This window comes from Silene latifolia, chromosome 6 (genome assembly GCF_048544455.1).
Source record: "Silene latifolia isolate original U9 population chromosome 6, ASM4854445v1, whole genome shotgun sequence".
Classification (NCBI taxonomy): Eukaryota; Viridiplantae; Streptophyta; class Magnoliopsida; order Caryophyllales; family Caryophyllaceae; genus Silene; species Silene latifolia.
The window spans coordinates 24669910-24688031 of NC_133531.1; the positions used below are offsets into that span (position 1 = coordinate 24669910).

At 36.6% G+C, this 18122-nt stretch overlaps 2 protein-coding genes across 14 annotated transcripts; one reads left to right on the plus strand and one right to left on the minus strand.

The window, feature by feature from the left end:
• The first annotated feature begins 5053 nt into the window (after positions 1-5053).
• On the plus strand, positions 5054-17408 carry LOC141586550 (uncharacterized). 13 transcript variants are annotated; one of them, XR_012519569.1, is made up of 11 exons: positions 5054-5382; positions 5618-5703; positions 6167-6233; positions 6420-6467; positions 7423-7674; positions 8904-9484; positions 10204-11938; positions 13394-13587; positions 13741-13903; positions 15210-15588; positions 16960-17408. XR_012519569.1 is itself a non-coding variant. In XM_074407819.1 (10 exons), the coding sequence occupies exons 8-10, from the start codon at positions 11811-11813 to the stop codon at positions 13845-13847; spliced, it is 429 nt and encodes a 142-aa protein (XP_074263920.1). In that variant the 5' UTR covers positions 5054-5382; positions 5618-5703; positions 6167-6233; positions 6420-6467; positions 7423-7674; positions 8904-9258; positions 9387-9484; positions 10204-11810; the 3' UTR covers positions 13848-14943. The 13 variants fall into 13 exon arrangements, 10 of the variants coding, with proteins under 10 accessions (XP_074263920.1, XP_074263921.1, XP_074263917.1 ...); XR_012519570.1 differs by having other exon boundaries at positions 15527-15588; XR_012519571.1 differs by lacking the exon at positions 15210-15588.
• LOC141587847 (putative xyloglucan endotransglucosylase/hydrolase protein 23) lies at positions 6775-7830 on the minus strand. The gene is made up of 3 exons (XM_074409315.1): positions 7515-7830; positions 7122-7222; positions 6775-6972 (listed from the first exon to the last, which is right to left on the minus strand). The coding sequence occupies exons 1-3, from the start codon at positions 7828-7830 to the stop codon at positions 6775-6777; spliced, it is 615 nt and encodes a 204-aa protein (XP_074265416.1).
• Positions 17409-18122: the final 714 nt, after the last annotated feature.

Consider the following 18122-nt stretch of genomic DNA (forward strand, 5'->3'; position numbering starts at 1 on the left):
TTATGAGATGTCGATCCCTTCACATCCTAACTACTTGTTCAAGAAGAAGGGTCCAAACCATCAAAAGGACCCAAGAAATGGTGCAAAGAAGAGTAAGAGGAAGAATGACAAGAAGTGTTGGAAAATAAGTTGGTTGAGCCTTGCTATAGCTTGGTGCTATTTGTGCTTGTTTGAGGCTTTTGCTAAAGTTTTTGACCGGTTACTACGTGCCTTGTGTGACATGGATTGCTTCAACAAACAAAAATTTGGATGAGAGGTTTGGTGGAGTCCCTTAAGAACTATCACATAGTATAAATTCTCTTCCTTTGCTTTATTTATTTATGTTTTGCTTGCATTTGCATTTAGTTTACTTAGCCGAATAGGAGTTAATCTAAATTAGCTCTCTTTGCATTCATGTAGTGTAGTTTGCATTGTCCTTTAAATTTAGCATATTGAATAATTCATGCATTACATTCATTAACCAAAAACCACTAAAAATTTGAAAAATTAAAAAAATTCCTCAAAAACATGTATTTTATTTCGAAATTTCCTCCACACATTTATTTCCATTTGAAATACGTAAATAAATAAGTGTGGGGAGGAAATTCCATCATTTAAAAATACCAAAAACATGTTGTTTATTTTCAAATATTCAAAAAAAAAAAATCAAAAACATGTTCTTACATTTTGAAAATTCAAAAATCAACAAAAATATGTTATTTATTCTTCCTATTCTCTCCCTATACTTTGTTCCATTGAGGACAATGTAAATTTCAAGTGTGGGGAGGGAAATATCCACTTTGTGCATATTATTTATATTTGTATATATTTGCTTGTTAATTTGAGAAAAATACAAAAATGCCTAAAAATTGAAAAAATTTCAAAAATTTCAAAAATATTGCATTGTTTATATTATATATATCGCATTTGTCCTAACCACTTTGATAGGCAACACATGAATCATCAGATAAGACGCTTGGTAAAATTCTTCCAAATCTTTCTCCTTTCTCCTTTATCCTTCCTTTTCTTTTTGTATATATAAGCATGGAGGAGGGCGGGATATGTGATGTGGGTGTTCCTTTTGGGAACCGCTTTGGATATACTTGTGTTGTTGGTGTGTTGTTAGGACTAAATATTGGTTGCATTTAGAATAGAATTGTATATATGTGTTCACTCTTGCATTCACGTAAATTGTTCATATGTGTAGTTTGCATTCATACACGTTGCATTTCGTATGTAAATATTTACATAGGGAGTCTAAATGTGGAGGGCATATGTTGCCAATGATGATAATTTGTTTTACCCGTGTCATTTCCCTCTTGATAGCTCGTGCCCTTTGATGACACATGTTAGGGTTTTTGCTTGCAAAAACCCGGAAGTCTAGCTTAACAACCAAGTAACGACCACCTTGTGAGACCGTATTAGGCCCGAGACTTGACCTAGGACCGACATAGCTACTAAAATGTGAGGATAGAGCCTCCATATGGCCGGTCCATCAAACCGGTCCCGTTTAGGTCATGAGAGTAGTTCTCCTTACGTGGTATGTCATGTCAAAACGCATAAGTATGGAGCTCGTTCCTTGATTCCGTAGAAGTGTCGATGTGCATGTTGAGACAATTTTGTTCAAATAAAGTAGCCTCTCATAGCCAAATGAGCTTATTTTTCACCCATTTGATCATCTTTCCCTTTTGTTTACCCAATTTGTGCCTAAGCCTTGTCATTTCAATTGCCAATAAAATAACTACATTCCATAAACATCTCACCTTTGTTGAGTAGTTCGTCCTTGTAGTAGTTTTGAGGAGTATAATTGGGTAAGGAAAGTGATTTTTGTTGAGGTGAACGGTCATAAATATCACAAAAGTGAAATGAAGCTTGATGGTTGACCAATTTTTGCATATTTAAGAGGTTTACAAGAAAAAGAAGAAAAGAAAAAAAAATGAAGAAGAAAATCAAATAGAAAAAGAGAAAAATGAAATGAAAAACAAAATGAAAAAGAAAAGAATGTATATTTTTATCCCAAATAAAGGGTTGAAATTTGCAATTGATCTTATTTCAAAAAGAAATGAATGATTTTTTTTTTTGAAGTGGCAATCCATGCCAAGCTTTGTGGAAGAATTCTTTTGCATTGGTTGAGTTTAGTGAGTGGTTAGATGTGGCGACTACTCGATCCGATAGCCTCACATGTCATAAAACGGTGTTTGCACCGATCCCTTTTCACCTAACCTAAGCCCCATTACAACCCGGTTGTCTCTCTTGTATGTGCATCATTTGGCATTTCTCTTGTGGATATTGGATTTAGTACCATATTAGATTGCGGGCATGCTTCGCAAGTCGAGTTAGGAGAGTGATTTTGGTTACTTTTTGTCACAAAAATCACCCCCTTCTTTCATTTGAGTGACTAGTGAAACCCGTGAGAGTCGGGATTTGGTCTCCTTTTGGTCAAAGGTTTGATATGGAGTCGAATCTTGCGTGTGTCGTGTCATTCTTGGGAGTATAGCGAAGTATTTCCCCTTTCCCGCCTAGAATTTTTTTCTTAGGCACCCCGTGTTGTCAATATAGGTTGCTTGAGCTTGAATTAGGGAGTCGGCACCTTGGTAAGACCCGGAGACGACATCCTCCACTAATGACTCTCTTTGTTCGGTTTTTGAAAGCAAAACGGCCGCTTAGATGAGGATAGCGGTTTGACTTTTTGTAGATGCATCCATTGCTTATTTGTGTGATTAATGTTGGATATGTCGCAATTTTCCGCAAGCCCCCACTTGCCTTGCATCGGAATGCATACCTCATTGTGTTTCGGTGTGAGTTGAAGGGACGGAGAAGGCCCGTTAATTGTCTTTCATCGGATATTATTAGTTTAGCTTGTCTTTTATATTAAGGGTCTCGGTCTAGTTTAGATGAGCTTACTCGAGGACGAGTAAGATTTAAGTGTGGGGAGGTTTGATAAATAGTATTTTAGTCACTTTTTACCCCGCATTTATATCTTATTACGACTTGATTTTGCGTGCTTAATGGTCTAACTAGCTCATTTAATTACTAATTTATAATAATTATTAATCGTATTAGTTATATTTAATAATTAGTCGGATTTACACAATATTAGTATTATTAGTATTATTTTATTATTATATTAATTTATTATTATATTATTTTAATGTATAGGCGAAACGGGAAAGCAAGGCGGAATAATGGGACGGAAATTAAGATGCAAGTCAGGTTGAAAAGGGAACCCAAGCTCAAGACGGATATCAAACATAGAAGCTTGAAGTCAAGATTGACTTTGTCAACTTGTTGACCCGTCTTCACCATTTTCCTCCATCTGCATCATCAGTAGGGATGGCAATGGGTAGGGTCTGGGTAGGGTCCGCCTAGACCCGGACCCGACCCGAGATTTTTCCTTTGGACCCGTACCCGACCCAGACCCGCAAGGGTCTAAAATTTGAGGACCCATACCCGGACCCTATGGGTAAGGGTAGGGTCTGGTCTACCCGTGGTCCGAGTTTTGACCACTTTAGTAACAAGATTAATGACTATGGGGTCTATAATATTAAAAAAAAAAAAATTCATACTACTTTAACATTATGAGTTTATTAATCTGCCGTTAATGGTGGTTGTCGGTCGCCGGCTATTAGAGAGGTGGTTGTCACTCGCGTATTAGTGGTGTGGTGGTGGTTTTCTTGTGTCAGTGGTGGAGTGGTGGTATTGTCAGAAGAGTTTGATTGGTTTTATCACTTTATGGGATGAGGAGGAGAAATAGACTTTAGTTGGTTTCTACAGTCTGCTAGGATGAATTCAGAAAAGTTGTAATTTTGATTTTTTTTTTCTTTAATAAAGGGTCTAAGGGTCGGGTATGGGTCTCATAACTTAGACCCGGACCCGGACCCGGAATATTTTCTTAACACCCATACCCGACCCATACCCACTGGGTCTGAAAAAATGAGACCCATACCCGACCCGTTAGGGTCCGACCCTCAGGGTCGGGTCGGGTCCCCGACCCACTGCCATCCCTAATCATCAGTCATCATTTTCATGAACAATCGCCATTTTCGAACACCACCCGAGCTCATCACCAACATCTCGACATTCAACACCATTTTCATCCACCTCCATCACCACCGTTAATCCGAACTCCTTCACCATTGTCGGTCACCTCACCGCAAGGCACAGAGCACCGTACACCACCACAAACCCAATTACCACCATTAACCCGCCATAGCTTTCACCTCCCTGCACTTCACCAACAACCATTCATCTCCATCCTCCGTCAATTCACCTTCAAATCACCATTAGAGCCGACAACCCACATCAACAACAACCACGAGCTCGGATCGAGCAAAGAACAATCCACGAGCAGCCCAGAATTACTCCGTCATCACCGGCATCCACCAATCACAGCCACCGTCAATATTGAACTCGGAATCGAAACCGAGTCAATTGGATACAAATACAACAATTGCATCCCAGTAGGGTCACCGGCCGCTCTCCCAACCGGCTCCCAACATCAAATCGTACTCCCAGGACGGTTACCCGTCTGCCGCCCTCACCAACTGGCTGGGAATACAATTGAAAATACTCCAATTTCGAGAACTTCCCGGGTGTCAAGCCCGGCGGCCGGTGGACCGGCTGAGCCCCCTTGTTGGCGTGATTTCAATTTTCCCTTTTTTTTGCTTTTTCCCTTTTGTTTGACGTTCAATCCCCTTCCCCTTTTCTTATTATTAATATGATTATTATTATTAGGACTATGATTATTATTAATTCTATGAGATTAGTATAAAACCCCACTACACATTACACACCCTTACACTAGATATTACCTCAGAAATTAGATTAAAAATTAGTTCATCTTTCTCTCAAATATTTTAGAACCCTAGAAATTATTTTCCTCTCTTCAATTTTCCTAGACTCAAGTTGTAATCTTTGCTCAAAAATTAATACAATTGTTCTCTTGTTTATCCAAGTTCTTCATTTTTTCCATACTTTTTTAAAAACCCAAAGATGGGTTACTGTTCCCAGCACAGTAACATTGTGCTTTTCTTCCATACTCTTTTCCATACTCTTTTAAAACCCAAAGATGGGTTACTGTTCCCAGCACAGTAACATTGTGCTTTTCTGACCATTTTACCCCTTCTTTGTGTTTTTCTGACCATTTTGCCCCTCCTTTTATTCTTATTCTTCTCCGTTCCACTTCATTCTCTCTGTCGAGCCATGCATTTTCTCTTCTCCCTATTTCTCATATGCTGCTTCTTCTTCAGCCATACTTTTTCTTCTCATCTTCTTATATATGGCGAGTTCCCTTCAACTTTCCCTTCTTTTTTGCTTTTTGGGACATCACCGGAGTTTCTGTTGATGGGGTGGTTGTTGTTTGCAATTAGGTACTTTGATATCATCGCCACTGCCAAAGCGCAGGTACTGATTTCGTTGGATTAGTTAATTAGGGTTTTGATTTCACCGACAAGCGGTGTTAGCGACTGATTACTTCCATTTTTCTATTTGCATGTCTTTTCTCTCTCTCATTTTATTTATTTAATTTTCATCAATTTACGATTTCCGTACTGCGATTTTGGTTATGTGATTACAATAGTTGTTCTTCAATTTTGACTACTGTACTGCTTACCTTTGTGATTTTGTTATGTAATAACAGTAGTTGTTCTTGAAGACGACGGATACCGTCGAGTAGCAACACTACCACTTTCCCCTCTTTCGTCTACTTTGGTAGATTAATCACAGGTGAATTGCCCTTGATTCCTCTGTTTTTTCTTCCTATTTTTCAGTAATTTATGAACCTTTGCTTGTGGGGGTGCCCAAATTATGAGTAGTTGATTAGATTGTTACTCATGATTGGAATATGCTTTTACATGTGTGGTGGATGTTGTTGTAATTGGTCTTTTGATCACCTGTGTGTAGCGGCCTACCTTGATATGAACAGCAGAAGAGACTCACCTATGATTGAGTTTCGAGTTCTTTCTTTATTTTATCGCGGTTGTAGCTGTTGCATGATCAACAATTCAATGTTATTGGACAAATTGGGGTTGGTTTGTTGAATAAGTGAACAATGCTTGTGTTTTCTTTGTTAGTATGATCTCTACCCAAGAGACCATAGATCATTGTGTGAGCTTACTATAAATGTGTGGTTAGTGTAATGATAATGTGTTGATTAAACTCTAAATTCTGATTACTATATTTTGTGCAGTTATCCGTGAGGGGTTTGTTTACTTTCTAAGTACTATACTTGGTCGGCTAGACTACTACTGATATGGGTCAGTGTGATTTTCTGGACTATCACTCTAATTCCATTGCTGAAGTATGTGTGTACTGTATTAAGTGCAAATGATTCAGCTAAATAATTAGATTTCATTTTTTTAATATGTTGATTCATGTAAATAACAAATAAGCTTAAGCATATCTTACAAAGCGCAATGTTGCATTCTGTTGTTCATGTGCAGATATATCCACCAACCAGTGACCTTCCTTCACTTTCCCGTCTCATGAAGGTAAAATATATTATGCTTTTGTTTATGTCAGCTTGTTTCAGCATTCAATTGTTTATGGCATGCTGATTCTTACAACAAGGGTTCTCAAATTGCTGCTGGACTTTTCTGACTGTAAATGCAGAGTGCTATCGGGGTGGGTATGACTTGAAGGGATCATTCTGATGTGTCAAAATATTTGTTTTTTTTTTGCCTAGAGTTTACTATAATTTGTTCAAATTTAGGAACGACAAATGCAGTCAAGTTCGTAATTATTGGGAGCACAATAATTAGTGCTCCTGTAATAGGATAACGAATGGCAGTGATGAACTTACACAACTGCAAAGGGGCTCCAGAAGATGGTGTAGTTATGGAAACCATCAGTAGGATCAAACCAGACCTTGAATTGCTCCTCGCGCTGGCCAATTCCATTTGTGAAGATATTTGTGTGAATTGTGTATGGGTTTCCTGTGCTATTACCCAGGAACTCGAAGTCTATCTCGTCATGCCTTGTCTCGTTAATGAACAACTTTAAAAATACATAAGAAAAACACCTGTTAGCCTTGCATATCATATTATCATTATTATGACATTTTGATACTTTTCCGGAACATCAAGACATTGTAAAACGAAAGGAGTCTAAATTAACAGTTTTGATAGCTGCTAACAGGAACTTACATAGAATGTGGTGACTGTTCCGGCTGAGTTACCAGGAACCAACTTGATTAGCATGCTAATTGATCCAAACATGTAGCTGTTGTTTGATAACAATCCAGATCCTGTTATAATACGAAGAAGCGATGTCACTATCTATCTTGACTCAAGTTACTATTTAAATGCTCTGTTAGCTTATACAAATGTTATCATTTCGAGGAAAAATTACTAGAACCTGTTGATCGTTAAATCATATCGTAAACAACAATGTCAAAGAAGGTTTTAAGAAAATGCATAAAGTGTTTTTTTTTCTTTTTTTTTTCAGGTATAGTCGATCAAAAGGCCAGTTTTAATGCGGACAAGGTTCGTGGTAGCTGACTATAAAATATAAATGCAGAATACGTTACATGCACTTACCTCCATATTCAGTCAATCCGAGGTTGATACTGTCTGGTCCAGTCATGTTAGCTTTATCAGCTCCCCAGTTGATGTAGGTGTCCTCCGACAAAGTGGCATGAACCGTGCACGTCTGAAATACAGTGGCTGCAGCAAAGATAGTTAGAAGCACAACTCCAAGGTTACCCATCTTAACTCCAATTTCTGATTCTTCTTTCTCTCTTTTTTTTTTTGTTTTTTGTTTTTGGTTGATGGGTGCTTCTTGCAATGGTGTCTGATGGCTTTTATAGTTTATGAACGGCTGTCGTTGGTACGCCTTACTGCTGTTCAAGTACATTGTTTTTGTCTGTTAGATTCTTTGAAATTGTCTTTTAGTCATGGTGTTGAGGTCTTTCTGTATGATTGATCTATATTTTACTATTATTCTGAGACCAATAATTTCGTAAAGGTCATGATATGTGCTCCTCCATAATTACTAATTCGTATCTCTTTACATTGTATAGACATGACAATCAGTACCTGGTAAATAGAGTTCATCCCTGCCCTCATTCAATGAAAAATTGGATTTAGATAAATCGACTCGAGACAAATATTTTAGTAGTTGTCGGAATTATTATTTAGGAGGTGTCCGTTTAATTATTAAAGAACACGGGTCGAAGCTTAAAAATTAGGAATAATTTAGTAGTTGTCGGAATTATTATTTAGGAGGTAAATGACCAAAAATTGGTCGCTAAATGAATTTAGTGACCAATTTGCGACTAATTTTAGTTGGATGCGATAAGTTCAGTCGCTAATTTGAGTTTGGACATTTCTCGCATCAAAGCTTGGGTTTCCATGACTGTCCAATGTTCAGGTCCTTATTAATGATCTGATTAATGGGGAACATCAACATACCAGTTGATAGGTGGTTTGTAGATACTAATGGTACATATCGTATATGCTCTAATAAAGAATTGTTCATTACTAGAGAAAATTAATTCAATGGATCCTCATGCCACTCTTGAGATAGTTGAAATCAGTTTCGTTCATATTAGGCTGGCCGCAGGTGTGATTCAATGATCCACATTCGAAAGGGTGGAAGTGGGTCTAATTTTATTTCTATGTCAAATCTCATGAATGAGAACATAGACAAATGTTCGTATCTATTTAGTCTAATTTTTTCCTATTAACTCATTTTTATTTATTGTTGTTAATCAATATTGGTTTTTTGAGAATCGCAAATTCTATGTAAGTTGCCCTCATATAAGAGTTTCCATAGAATGGTTTTTCTGTAATGATTGTTCAATACTGATTACCATTTGAACTACTATGCCTTTGAATTCCGTGTTTGTAAATCAGTTTTGCATAAGTATCAAACTGTTGCATAAGAGACCATTTGTTCAAGAAGATGCCGTGTGAATAATTTTGCAGGAAAAACGAAAAGATGTGAGGAGATGTAATAAGGGAGAAGTAGAAGCAGGAACGACTAGCGTAAGAGTGGCGATTCAAAGAGCCGTAGCTTGGAATTCAGGCAACCAGTCATTAAGCTTCAGTGATTTTGATTCCGACTCCTTTGTGTATGATAACCCCCGCCTTTTATCAGTAAATTAATTCTCTCTCTTTCTTTTGTCTCGTTCAATTTGAATGTTCTCTCACTGTCTCGCATTTTTGCTTACGACTAATTTTAATCTTGAGTTCTTAAACGACAAAGTTGGTACAGGTTTCAGGCTCGTCTTCGGCTAATTTCTTTTATGGCTTCGAAGATCTGATATGCCTATTCTTATGAGTTACTAGCCCTTAATCTCATTTAATCCAACTATTCTATGATAACCTGCATCCTTGAGAAGGGATGGATAACTCACAGTGAAATATGGATGTTCGATAATATTAATTTTGTTTCATTTTTTGGCTTAGATCTCTTAAATTGGCAGCAAAAAATGACACTGGGATTTTTCAGGGAGTTTATGATGGATCCTGAATGTGGGTGTTATCAAAATCAAAATCAAGTAAAGGTTAGTTCTTTAATCTTAATATTTGTAATTATAGATTAGATCATCATTTCTAATTTGTTCATTGTTGTTATTACTATGACTATAATGACGAGGTTAAGCCTGCGTATATCCGAAACCACTTACCTCGCAATTTCCGGGAGGTATACCCTAATTTCGGGAAATTAACTCTCAAACCTATATTTTAGCGGCAAATTCATTATAGAACAATTAGTCTTTCTTAAAGACGGATTTTGATTTTAAAAACTCAAAATTTTATTTCTAAAAACTAGCTGAATTACAAATAGGTTTTGTTAAAACCGTCTTAAGTTAAAATCTCTTACAACCCGTCTTTCATTTTTAACATTGTTTAAATCGATTGTGAGAATCTCTTAACTTGAGACGATCTTAAACAAGAGCGTGGGGTGAATTACATATACAATCGATTATAGTCGTCAATTGGTCATACTTGGCAAAAGAAGTTGTTTTGAACCAGCCACCAGAATTTCTGCAGTCAACCAAAATATGAAGCTGACTGATATTCAATTTTTTAAAGAGAGCTTTGATTCCTCCTTGATACACACAACACACCATGCCAATAAATTGTCATTGCTAAATACAGAAAGATAAAGTTTGTTTGCTACTTCTAACCATGGCAGAAAAACCTTAAAAATCTAAAGTTATGGCACAAAAATTAATGATGGGTTTCTTGAGTATGACACAAATCATTACTTTTTCATTAGCCGCAAGAGAACTAGAAGCAACAACAGCAATTATTCAGTGGAAAAACTCACTGCCTGAACTTGATCCTCTTACATCATGGAGTCTTTCCAAGGCTGATAACTTTGTAACTGGAATGGCATTGTCTGTGATGGTCACAGTTCCGTCGTCGCGATCAACCTTACTTATCATGGTATCAAAGGAACATTGACCAAGTTCAATTTCAGTGCATTTTCCAATCTCACAAGCTTCATTCTTAGTACAAACTATCTTACACGTGAAATCCCTCTTAGCATTGGTAATCTCTCTAAGCTTACTGTCTTAGATAACATTAAAACATCATCCACATGTGGAAAATCACCGTTGGCATATCAATCGGGATAGGTAATCCTGATCTGTTTGACTCCATGAACCTTCATCGTGTATACTTTAGAATATTTTTTTTTTCACCTTTGGAGTTATTTCTTCACAATTAATCTTAGAGTAATATTAGTGGATTATGGTGATGGAAACCGATTTTAGGCTTTTAGAATGTTGGGTTTTTCCTATTGTTTTATTAAAAGGGGTGGGCTTATTGATGCAAGTCCTGTGACGCTAACTAGAGAGAACATTACTTCTGGGCTATATCAGTTGAAATTTGACCAAATATTAAATTTAGTCTTATGCGAAATACAATTGATCCGAGGTAGAATGGCTTTTTACCTTGCTCCAATGGTTTGCTTATTTACTCCATTACCGCCTTTCTTGATAGTGAACAAAAAGGTAACTATCTATCCTGCCTCCTCATATGTTGTCTTTGATAATATATAACTAAATGCAAATTTCATTTCTTTTTTCCAAATGTGAAGGTGAATTCGAGTTGATGTCATTCACTAATGCCTTGTTTGAATACCGAAAAAGGAGGGAAAGGGAGGAAAGGGAAGGGAGAAAGGAGGAGGTAATTTTCCCTCCAAATTTTTCATTCATTGGAGGAGAAATTATTTGGCTTGGGGGAGGGAAATGGAGGGATTCATTTTCCCTCCCTTCCAAATCCCTCCACCTCCTTTATGCTAACCAAACAATGGATTTCTCATCTCTCCAAATCTCTCTCCTCCCTTTCCCTCCAAATCCCCTCATCCAAACACATCCTTAAGGGAGGAGGGGAGGGGAGGGAGAATGGAGAGTGGTTGTTTGGATACAATTTCTCTCAAATCTTTCTTATTGTGGAGAGATTTTGGTTTGCCTTGGAGGAGGGATGTTAAATCGCCTAAAATAGGACCAAACCATCTCATTCATAACAATGCAGGGGCAGAAGCAAATAACCCCAAAATCCTCAAAACTGAAGGCTTATGCAAATCCTCGAAGAGTCTGGAAACAATACATCTTATTAAATTTTTTTCGCAAATGTTACATCAATTTTTTTAATCCTTGTGTATAACTTGCTTTTGTATTATGTTTCACTCCCCATTTTTTTTTTCACTTTTTCTTTTCTATATTTTCGCATTTTGAGGTGTGCGTTCCCATGGACGGTTCTAAAGGATGATTCATGTCAGCCTATCCCAAATCATTTTGGGATTAAGGCTCTGTTGTTGTTGTTGTTGTTGTTGTTGTTGAATCTGTTAAACAAGCAGCATCTCGATTTATTTTGTTAATGGAAAAGCTCTTTGGAACTGATCTGCCTACACTGAACTGCAACATATATTTGTCAAAAGAGAAGTTGTGCATGTTAGCAAGCCTGAAACAATCATCTTCAAGCTTCTGCAGCATCTCTGGCTTCAGGTAAATACACAATTCATTTTTGATCAAAAGCATATGTTTTCTTATCATCGTGTTAGTTGTTGACTTGTTTCCCATTCTAATCGTTACAAATTAATATCTATACAAACAGTGTTTTTAGTTCTTAGTTTTTATGTTGCTTTTGTTTACCTAGGGTTTAAGCATTGTGGTTTACGATTTACCAAAAAGATCAATATATGCCGAAAAATATTCTTGTTACTTTGTTAGACTGAATGCTTACAAAGTGGCGTCAGTACAATTTGTGTTGAGTAAGGTTTATCTAATGTGGTTATCAGTGTGACACTTTTTTCGGATATATAACTTTATTTTTACCATCCACCCGATGTTGAAACTTTCTATCAAAGATTGTACTCATTTTATTTGTGGAGCCTTCGATTTTTGCCATCCCTCAAAGTCCTTAACTTTAGACTATCTTTGTTATGTAAAATCACTTTAAAGTGTGTCATGATTTTTGAAAATTTACAAATCAAGATTAAATGTAGTATGATGTACCTGAATAGATTCAGAGATTAAGTCAAGCCGAGTTTTAACAGCATGGCTAAGCGTGGAATTTGCGCACTGTAAAAAATAACAAACCTTGTCGGGTTGATTTGTTCTAGGAATGACCCAGAGCCAATAAGTACAAGAATGAACCGGGAAAGATGTATAAAATTACACCGCTTCATCTTTTTTACTCCTGAGTTATACATTTTCTGCTCAACCTGTTGACGTATCATCATTTCTTCTTCATACTTTGCCTTTCTAGATCCCTACTGTTTATTACTGCTTTTCCTTTTTTACTTTGCTGCGTCTACTGTGTGCCTTCCTGTCTGCAAAAAGGCTCTGTTACATTTGTCATTATAGTCTTTCGAGCTTTAGTACGAGCTTAGTATTAAAGCCAGTACACTTCCCCATGGTTATTCGTATCATTTATTGTCCTAAATTAATCCATGTTTACTTTTGGACTATAATATAGCTATAGCCTTGTTCTCGGTGTTAGCGCAGAAACACTATACACGGGCACTTTAAGGGTAAAGGAGTGATTGATTGTTCGTATTGTTACTAATGCTCTATGTGATTCTTCATTTTAGATATCACATCCAACACCTGATCTTACGGGTTATATCACTGGGGGGCAAATCTATATTGACAGAGAGCTGCACAATCGTTAGACAAGTATTCTTTTCAGAATCCTTGTGTATTTTGGCTGGCAGAAATGATCATCTGTAAAATGATTCAGTTAAACAATTAGATATCATTTTTTGTTTATTACGACGATTCACGTAAATAATAGATAAGCTTAAGCATGTCTTTATAAAGTGTAAAATGTTGAATTATGTTGTTCATGTACAGATATATCCGCCTTCCGTCTCATGAAAGTAAAATATATTAAGCTTTTGTTTATGTCAACTTATTACAACATTCAATTGTTTATGGTATGCTGATTCTTACAACAAGGGTTTTCAAATTGCTGCTGAACTTTTCTCACTGTAAATGGAGAGGGTATGACTTGAAGGGATCATTCTCATGTGTCGAACCAGCTGTATGTAAACTATGCTATTGGAAAGGATGTCAAGGCCAGAAGCTGTGGTGGGAGAAGAAGCGATTTCTCCCACCAACCATAATGCCGCCCAAGTCTCACAGCTACTTTTGTAAGTAAATATCTAAAGTATAATATATTCGGCATTCTAATCTCATTTGCATTGTTATGCACGAAAGTGTAGTTCTACTTAGCTGAACTACTATTCACAGTATTAAGTATCGGCTGATATTTAGGTTACTAATGTTGTTCTTGAAATTTGCAGCAAATAATCTTATCCTTGCTGGAGTTGAGTCTGTGACGTTCTATGATGAAGGAGTTGTAGAATCGTCGGATATGCCATCAACTTCATATTTTCAGAGGAAGATGTAGGAAAGAATCGTGCTCGAGTGTCCCTTCAGAAGTTTCAAGAACTGAATAGTTCCGTGGTTAGTGCTCTCTTTTTCCATTACACTCCCCGCCGTCAACCTTCCCTGTGTTTAGTGCTTCCCTATCGCGGGATTAATTGCCACAGTACGAGTACCTGTTCCATACAGTGGTGGGCCAATCGATGCTTTAATTTCAACAAAATTGCTAAAGCATGCAACATGGATGAGTAAGACGATTAATGGTGTGGTTATGTAGCTCCAAGATCGCTGCATCATTTGGCCGAGAAGGTGAGGGATGCAGGGGATAAGTGTATGATTGATTGCTTCCGGGCTGAACCACAGTGGTAAGAGGTGATGGTGGTGGTTCAATGGCAAGTCATTAGCTTCTATGTATAATGTACGGGCTGCCATTTATTTGATTTTGACACCTTAGACTTCCAAACCCTACTCATTTTTACCGAATAACATTTTTTCATTTTTCCATTACACTCCCCACTATCAATCTCTGCCTTTCAATCCGCGCCTTCCGTTTCATGCTTTTCCTCCTTTCATTCTCTGCCTCCCATTCTCCCTTTCTTGTTCTCCTTTCATTGCCTTCACCCATATGCGACTTCCTTCAAACTCTCATACATTTGCTCATCTTTCAACTACCCTGGTGATTTCTTTCTCTATCTTAGAAGTTGGTTATTTCTCATCAATTTAGGTTTTTTGTGTCTTTTTCATCTTGATATTTTTGCTTTATACTCGCTACACTCTTTCCCCTTATATTTCTCGCACTAATCAGACCTCATTTTTTCCTTTGTTCTACGTATTAAGCTTCGCTGCTCCACTCATTTTTCCAACCTCAAATTCTTTTTTTTCCCCTACACATTGTTTTTTTTTAATTCACCCTCTTAATTATTCATCTTTAATTTTAATGTGCTCTAATATTTGAGGTCTTTAATGGGTTCACCTTCCTTTAATTTCCCCTAATACAACTGATGTATTAGCGACGGAAGTGATCGAGGTGGTGGCATATAGAACAATAATGAGACACAAATTTGAGAGGAGTTGAGCATTTTGGTGAGAGCTTTTATAAATACTAAACCCAAATTCTGACCCTTTTTCATGTTCCCACTTTCTTTATTTCCCTTACCTTTGCTTTATGTTTTTTACTGAAGTGGATGCTCTCTAATATGGGTAGCTTATATTGTCACAAGTGCAAAGTTGGATATACTTGAAGTTGATGCGTGGTATTGCCGTTGTTTAGGTGCTGTTTACATATTTGCCGAATATATTATACTTTAGATATTTGTATCCCGCATTTTCTATACTTTAGATATTTGCTTACAATGACCATTGTATATTTTATGCTATCAATCAACAGGTTGACATCCTGCCTACGCCTAAAGTTTGTGCCATAATAAGACTCCAGTGCAAACTCAGAGACATTTAGTGTCTTCTATTCTTTTGTTTTGGCAGAAATAACATGTATAATGAAGAGAACTTTTCCTTTTCCTTCACTAAGCGTGCTGGTGTTCCTGCTGAAACATAAGAATCGAACTAAACCTACCGGCATACCCTTGAGAAGTGACAAGGCACTTATTTGGCACCCTTTGGGCCAGGTTAAAGGTTTTACTGCAAAACTATGCTATGTTACTCTTCTTATGTCTGATTGATGTTTCTTTTCTTGTGATTTTAAAGGAAACCCACTAAGACATCATAAATGTTGTGGTGAAGCACTTATTTAGGAAGTTTTGAGGCAGGTAACTCTTCTAATGGCTACTTTACATGCAATGCTAGGCAACATCAGTAAGCCCCATTTTAGGCTAGGAAGTCAACCATTCCTTGCTACTTTCCATGCATTGTTAGAAAACATCAGTTAGGTATCTCACAAGTAATACTTCCTCTTAATTTTTCTTAAATGACACGGTGCCATATCACTTCAAATTCGATGCTCATATGCCTGTATTTGCACTACAAGAAAGAATTTATCTCATCCTCTTTTGGCTACCAGTATCAAAATATACTATCAAATAATGCAAAGTTACATACCTAGGTTCTAAAGTCATCCATCCTTGCTACCTAAAAATGCCGATGTTTCTAAATGAAACAAAAGCAACTTACACACCTAGGTTTAAAATGGGAACTACCGTATCTCTCGGTTCCAGCTGTCAATTGAAGATGAAGATGACGGCAACGCTCTTTCTATATCTCTCTCCATCTCATATGCAAAATGTTGACCCCTTAGGTAATTTGAGTATATAGTTATCAACTCAAATTTTGACCGTTCACTTTCTGGGAAGCTAAATAAAGCGCGTCCCCCGTAGCACAAATGCCACAATGCACTTGATGTCATCACACTTTCAAGCTTAAATAGAAACTCCACCACTTCTTGTTTTAATGCTTCCAGATACCCTTTTCTAGAATAAAACTCAGTGCGAGTTACATTTTGAAGCACATCATAGCTTGGGTTAAGTAGTTCATTTGGTGTATTTCCACAAAGAATTTCAACAAGCATAACACAGTTTGAGTTTTGGTTAAGTTTCTCCCATATAATGCTTTCTGTCAAGACTATTCTTAGTCGAACAAATAGCTCTTGAATTTCTTTTACAATATTATCAATTGCATGTTGCATTGCCTTTATTTTCTGAATATTGTTTGACATAATAACTAGAATAGAAATGTGAGGATATGAGAAATGACGGGCATGTATTAGAGCTTTTTTCTATTTATATTCTTCTTTCTCATTGTATAGGTTAGTTGATTGACATCTAAATTATTTGATCTTGCGGTCAAAAAAAAAAAAAAAAATTTATTTGATCTTGATGATAGAGCTAGATTCTGTGTAAGAGATAAGCATAGAGATGAGGTTAGATAAGGTAAGGATAATAATAGATAAGGTTTTCTTACACAAGTAGATATTAATTTTAATTTTAATGTTTACAAGGCAAATATTTATTTTAAATTTTAAAGAAACATTGTATTGTTTATTGATTATTTTCTTAAACATGGTGGTACTTATTTTCCCTGAGCAATGTTCTAAGACAGTAAATAAATGATGAGTTTATATTAGTTTATTTATTTACTTTATCAGTTTACGGAATCTGATTTTTAACCAAAATGCATTTATGCAGAAACTACCTTCACTACTGAATCTACCAATGCCACTTCATCTCAAAAGAATACCGACAAGCAGAAAGACCAGGATAATTCAACCAACGCATAGCATATCTCAGACAAAATCGAAGGTTCCAAATCAACATCCCAAGACAAGCACCCCAAAAACTCGGTCATTTCCGTTGCAGGAAGCCAGTAAACTTCGCGGCATGATGTTAGCAACAGAGCCAGTATGCAATAATACCTATATAAAATAGTATCTATGTAACATATCTATGTAATATATGACAAGTACAATATTTTAGGAACACCCATGCTTACGAAGCTAGGTGTTATGTTCAAAAGTAACTACCTATTGCTTTTGTTTGTGTAGAATGCAACATGTAATAGGCACATGTAATCTTTTGCTTGTGTATGTGCAATACGCACAACTTCTATTATAAACGACAATGCTTTGCATAATTACCATTTCTACAAAAAAGGCTTTACAAATGTTCAAACAAAACCGTTCCACCAAATTGGGGCACCGCGCCCGATAGGGCGCGGGGCAACAACTAGTCAATCCAAGTTTCCACCTTTTGCAATTAAGTTGGTATAATTTCTCTTCCTTATTTCATTTGTTTACATTTTGTTTTTCTCTTAATTCTTGTTTAGTTGTTCATGTTAGAATACTACTTCTTGTTGTTTAATTGATGCTAATCTCTTTCTTGTTCATCTTTTCTTTGTTTTCCATTGTTGTTATTGAGTCTTTAACTTTCTTGTGTCAAAGATTGAATCTTTGAGTTGCTTGTGTTAAAGGTTGTGTCTTTTAGTTTCATTCTCACCCATCTTTAGTTTAATTTGTCTTTCTTCATAATTTGTGTTGGATATTTGCATGATTAGTAATAGAATTTGTTCTTCCACCATGTTTATGCTTGAAGATTCCATCTTTATTGTTTCTCTTGCCTTTAGAAACCTGATTAGTGAGTAGTCTTTTACTAGGACTCGGTTTGACCCGACATGAGTAATTCCATTAATTGATTCACATAAAGGCTAATTGTTGGGGGAGATTAGTGAGGGTAGTCTAGAGGATTGATATGGTTTATGGACCGATTTTGGGAATTGTCGATTTGTGACCCTTGTCCACCAACGAGAGTTGGTTAGGTTGTGAATTGGATACCCGGAAATTGGTCTTATCACT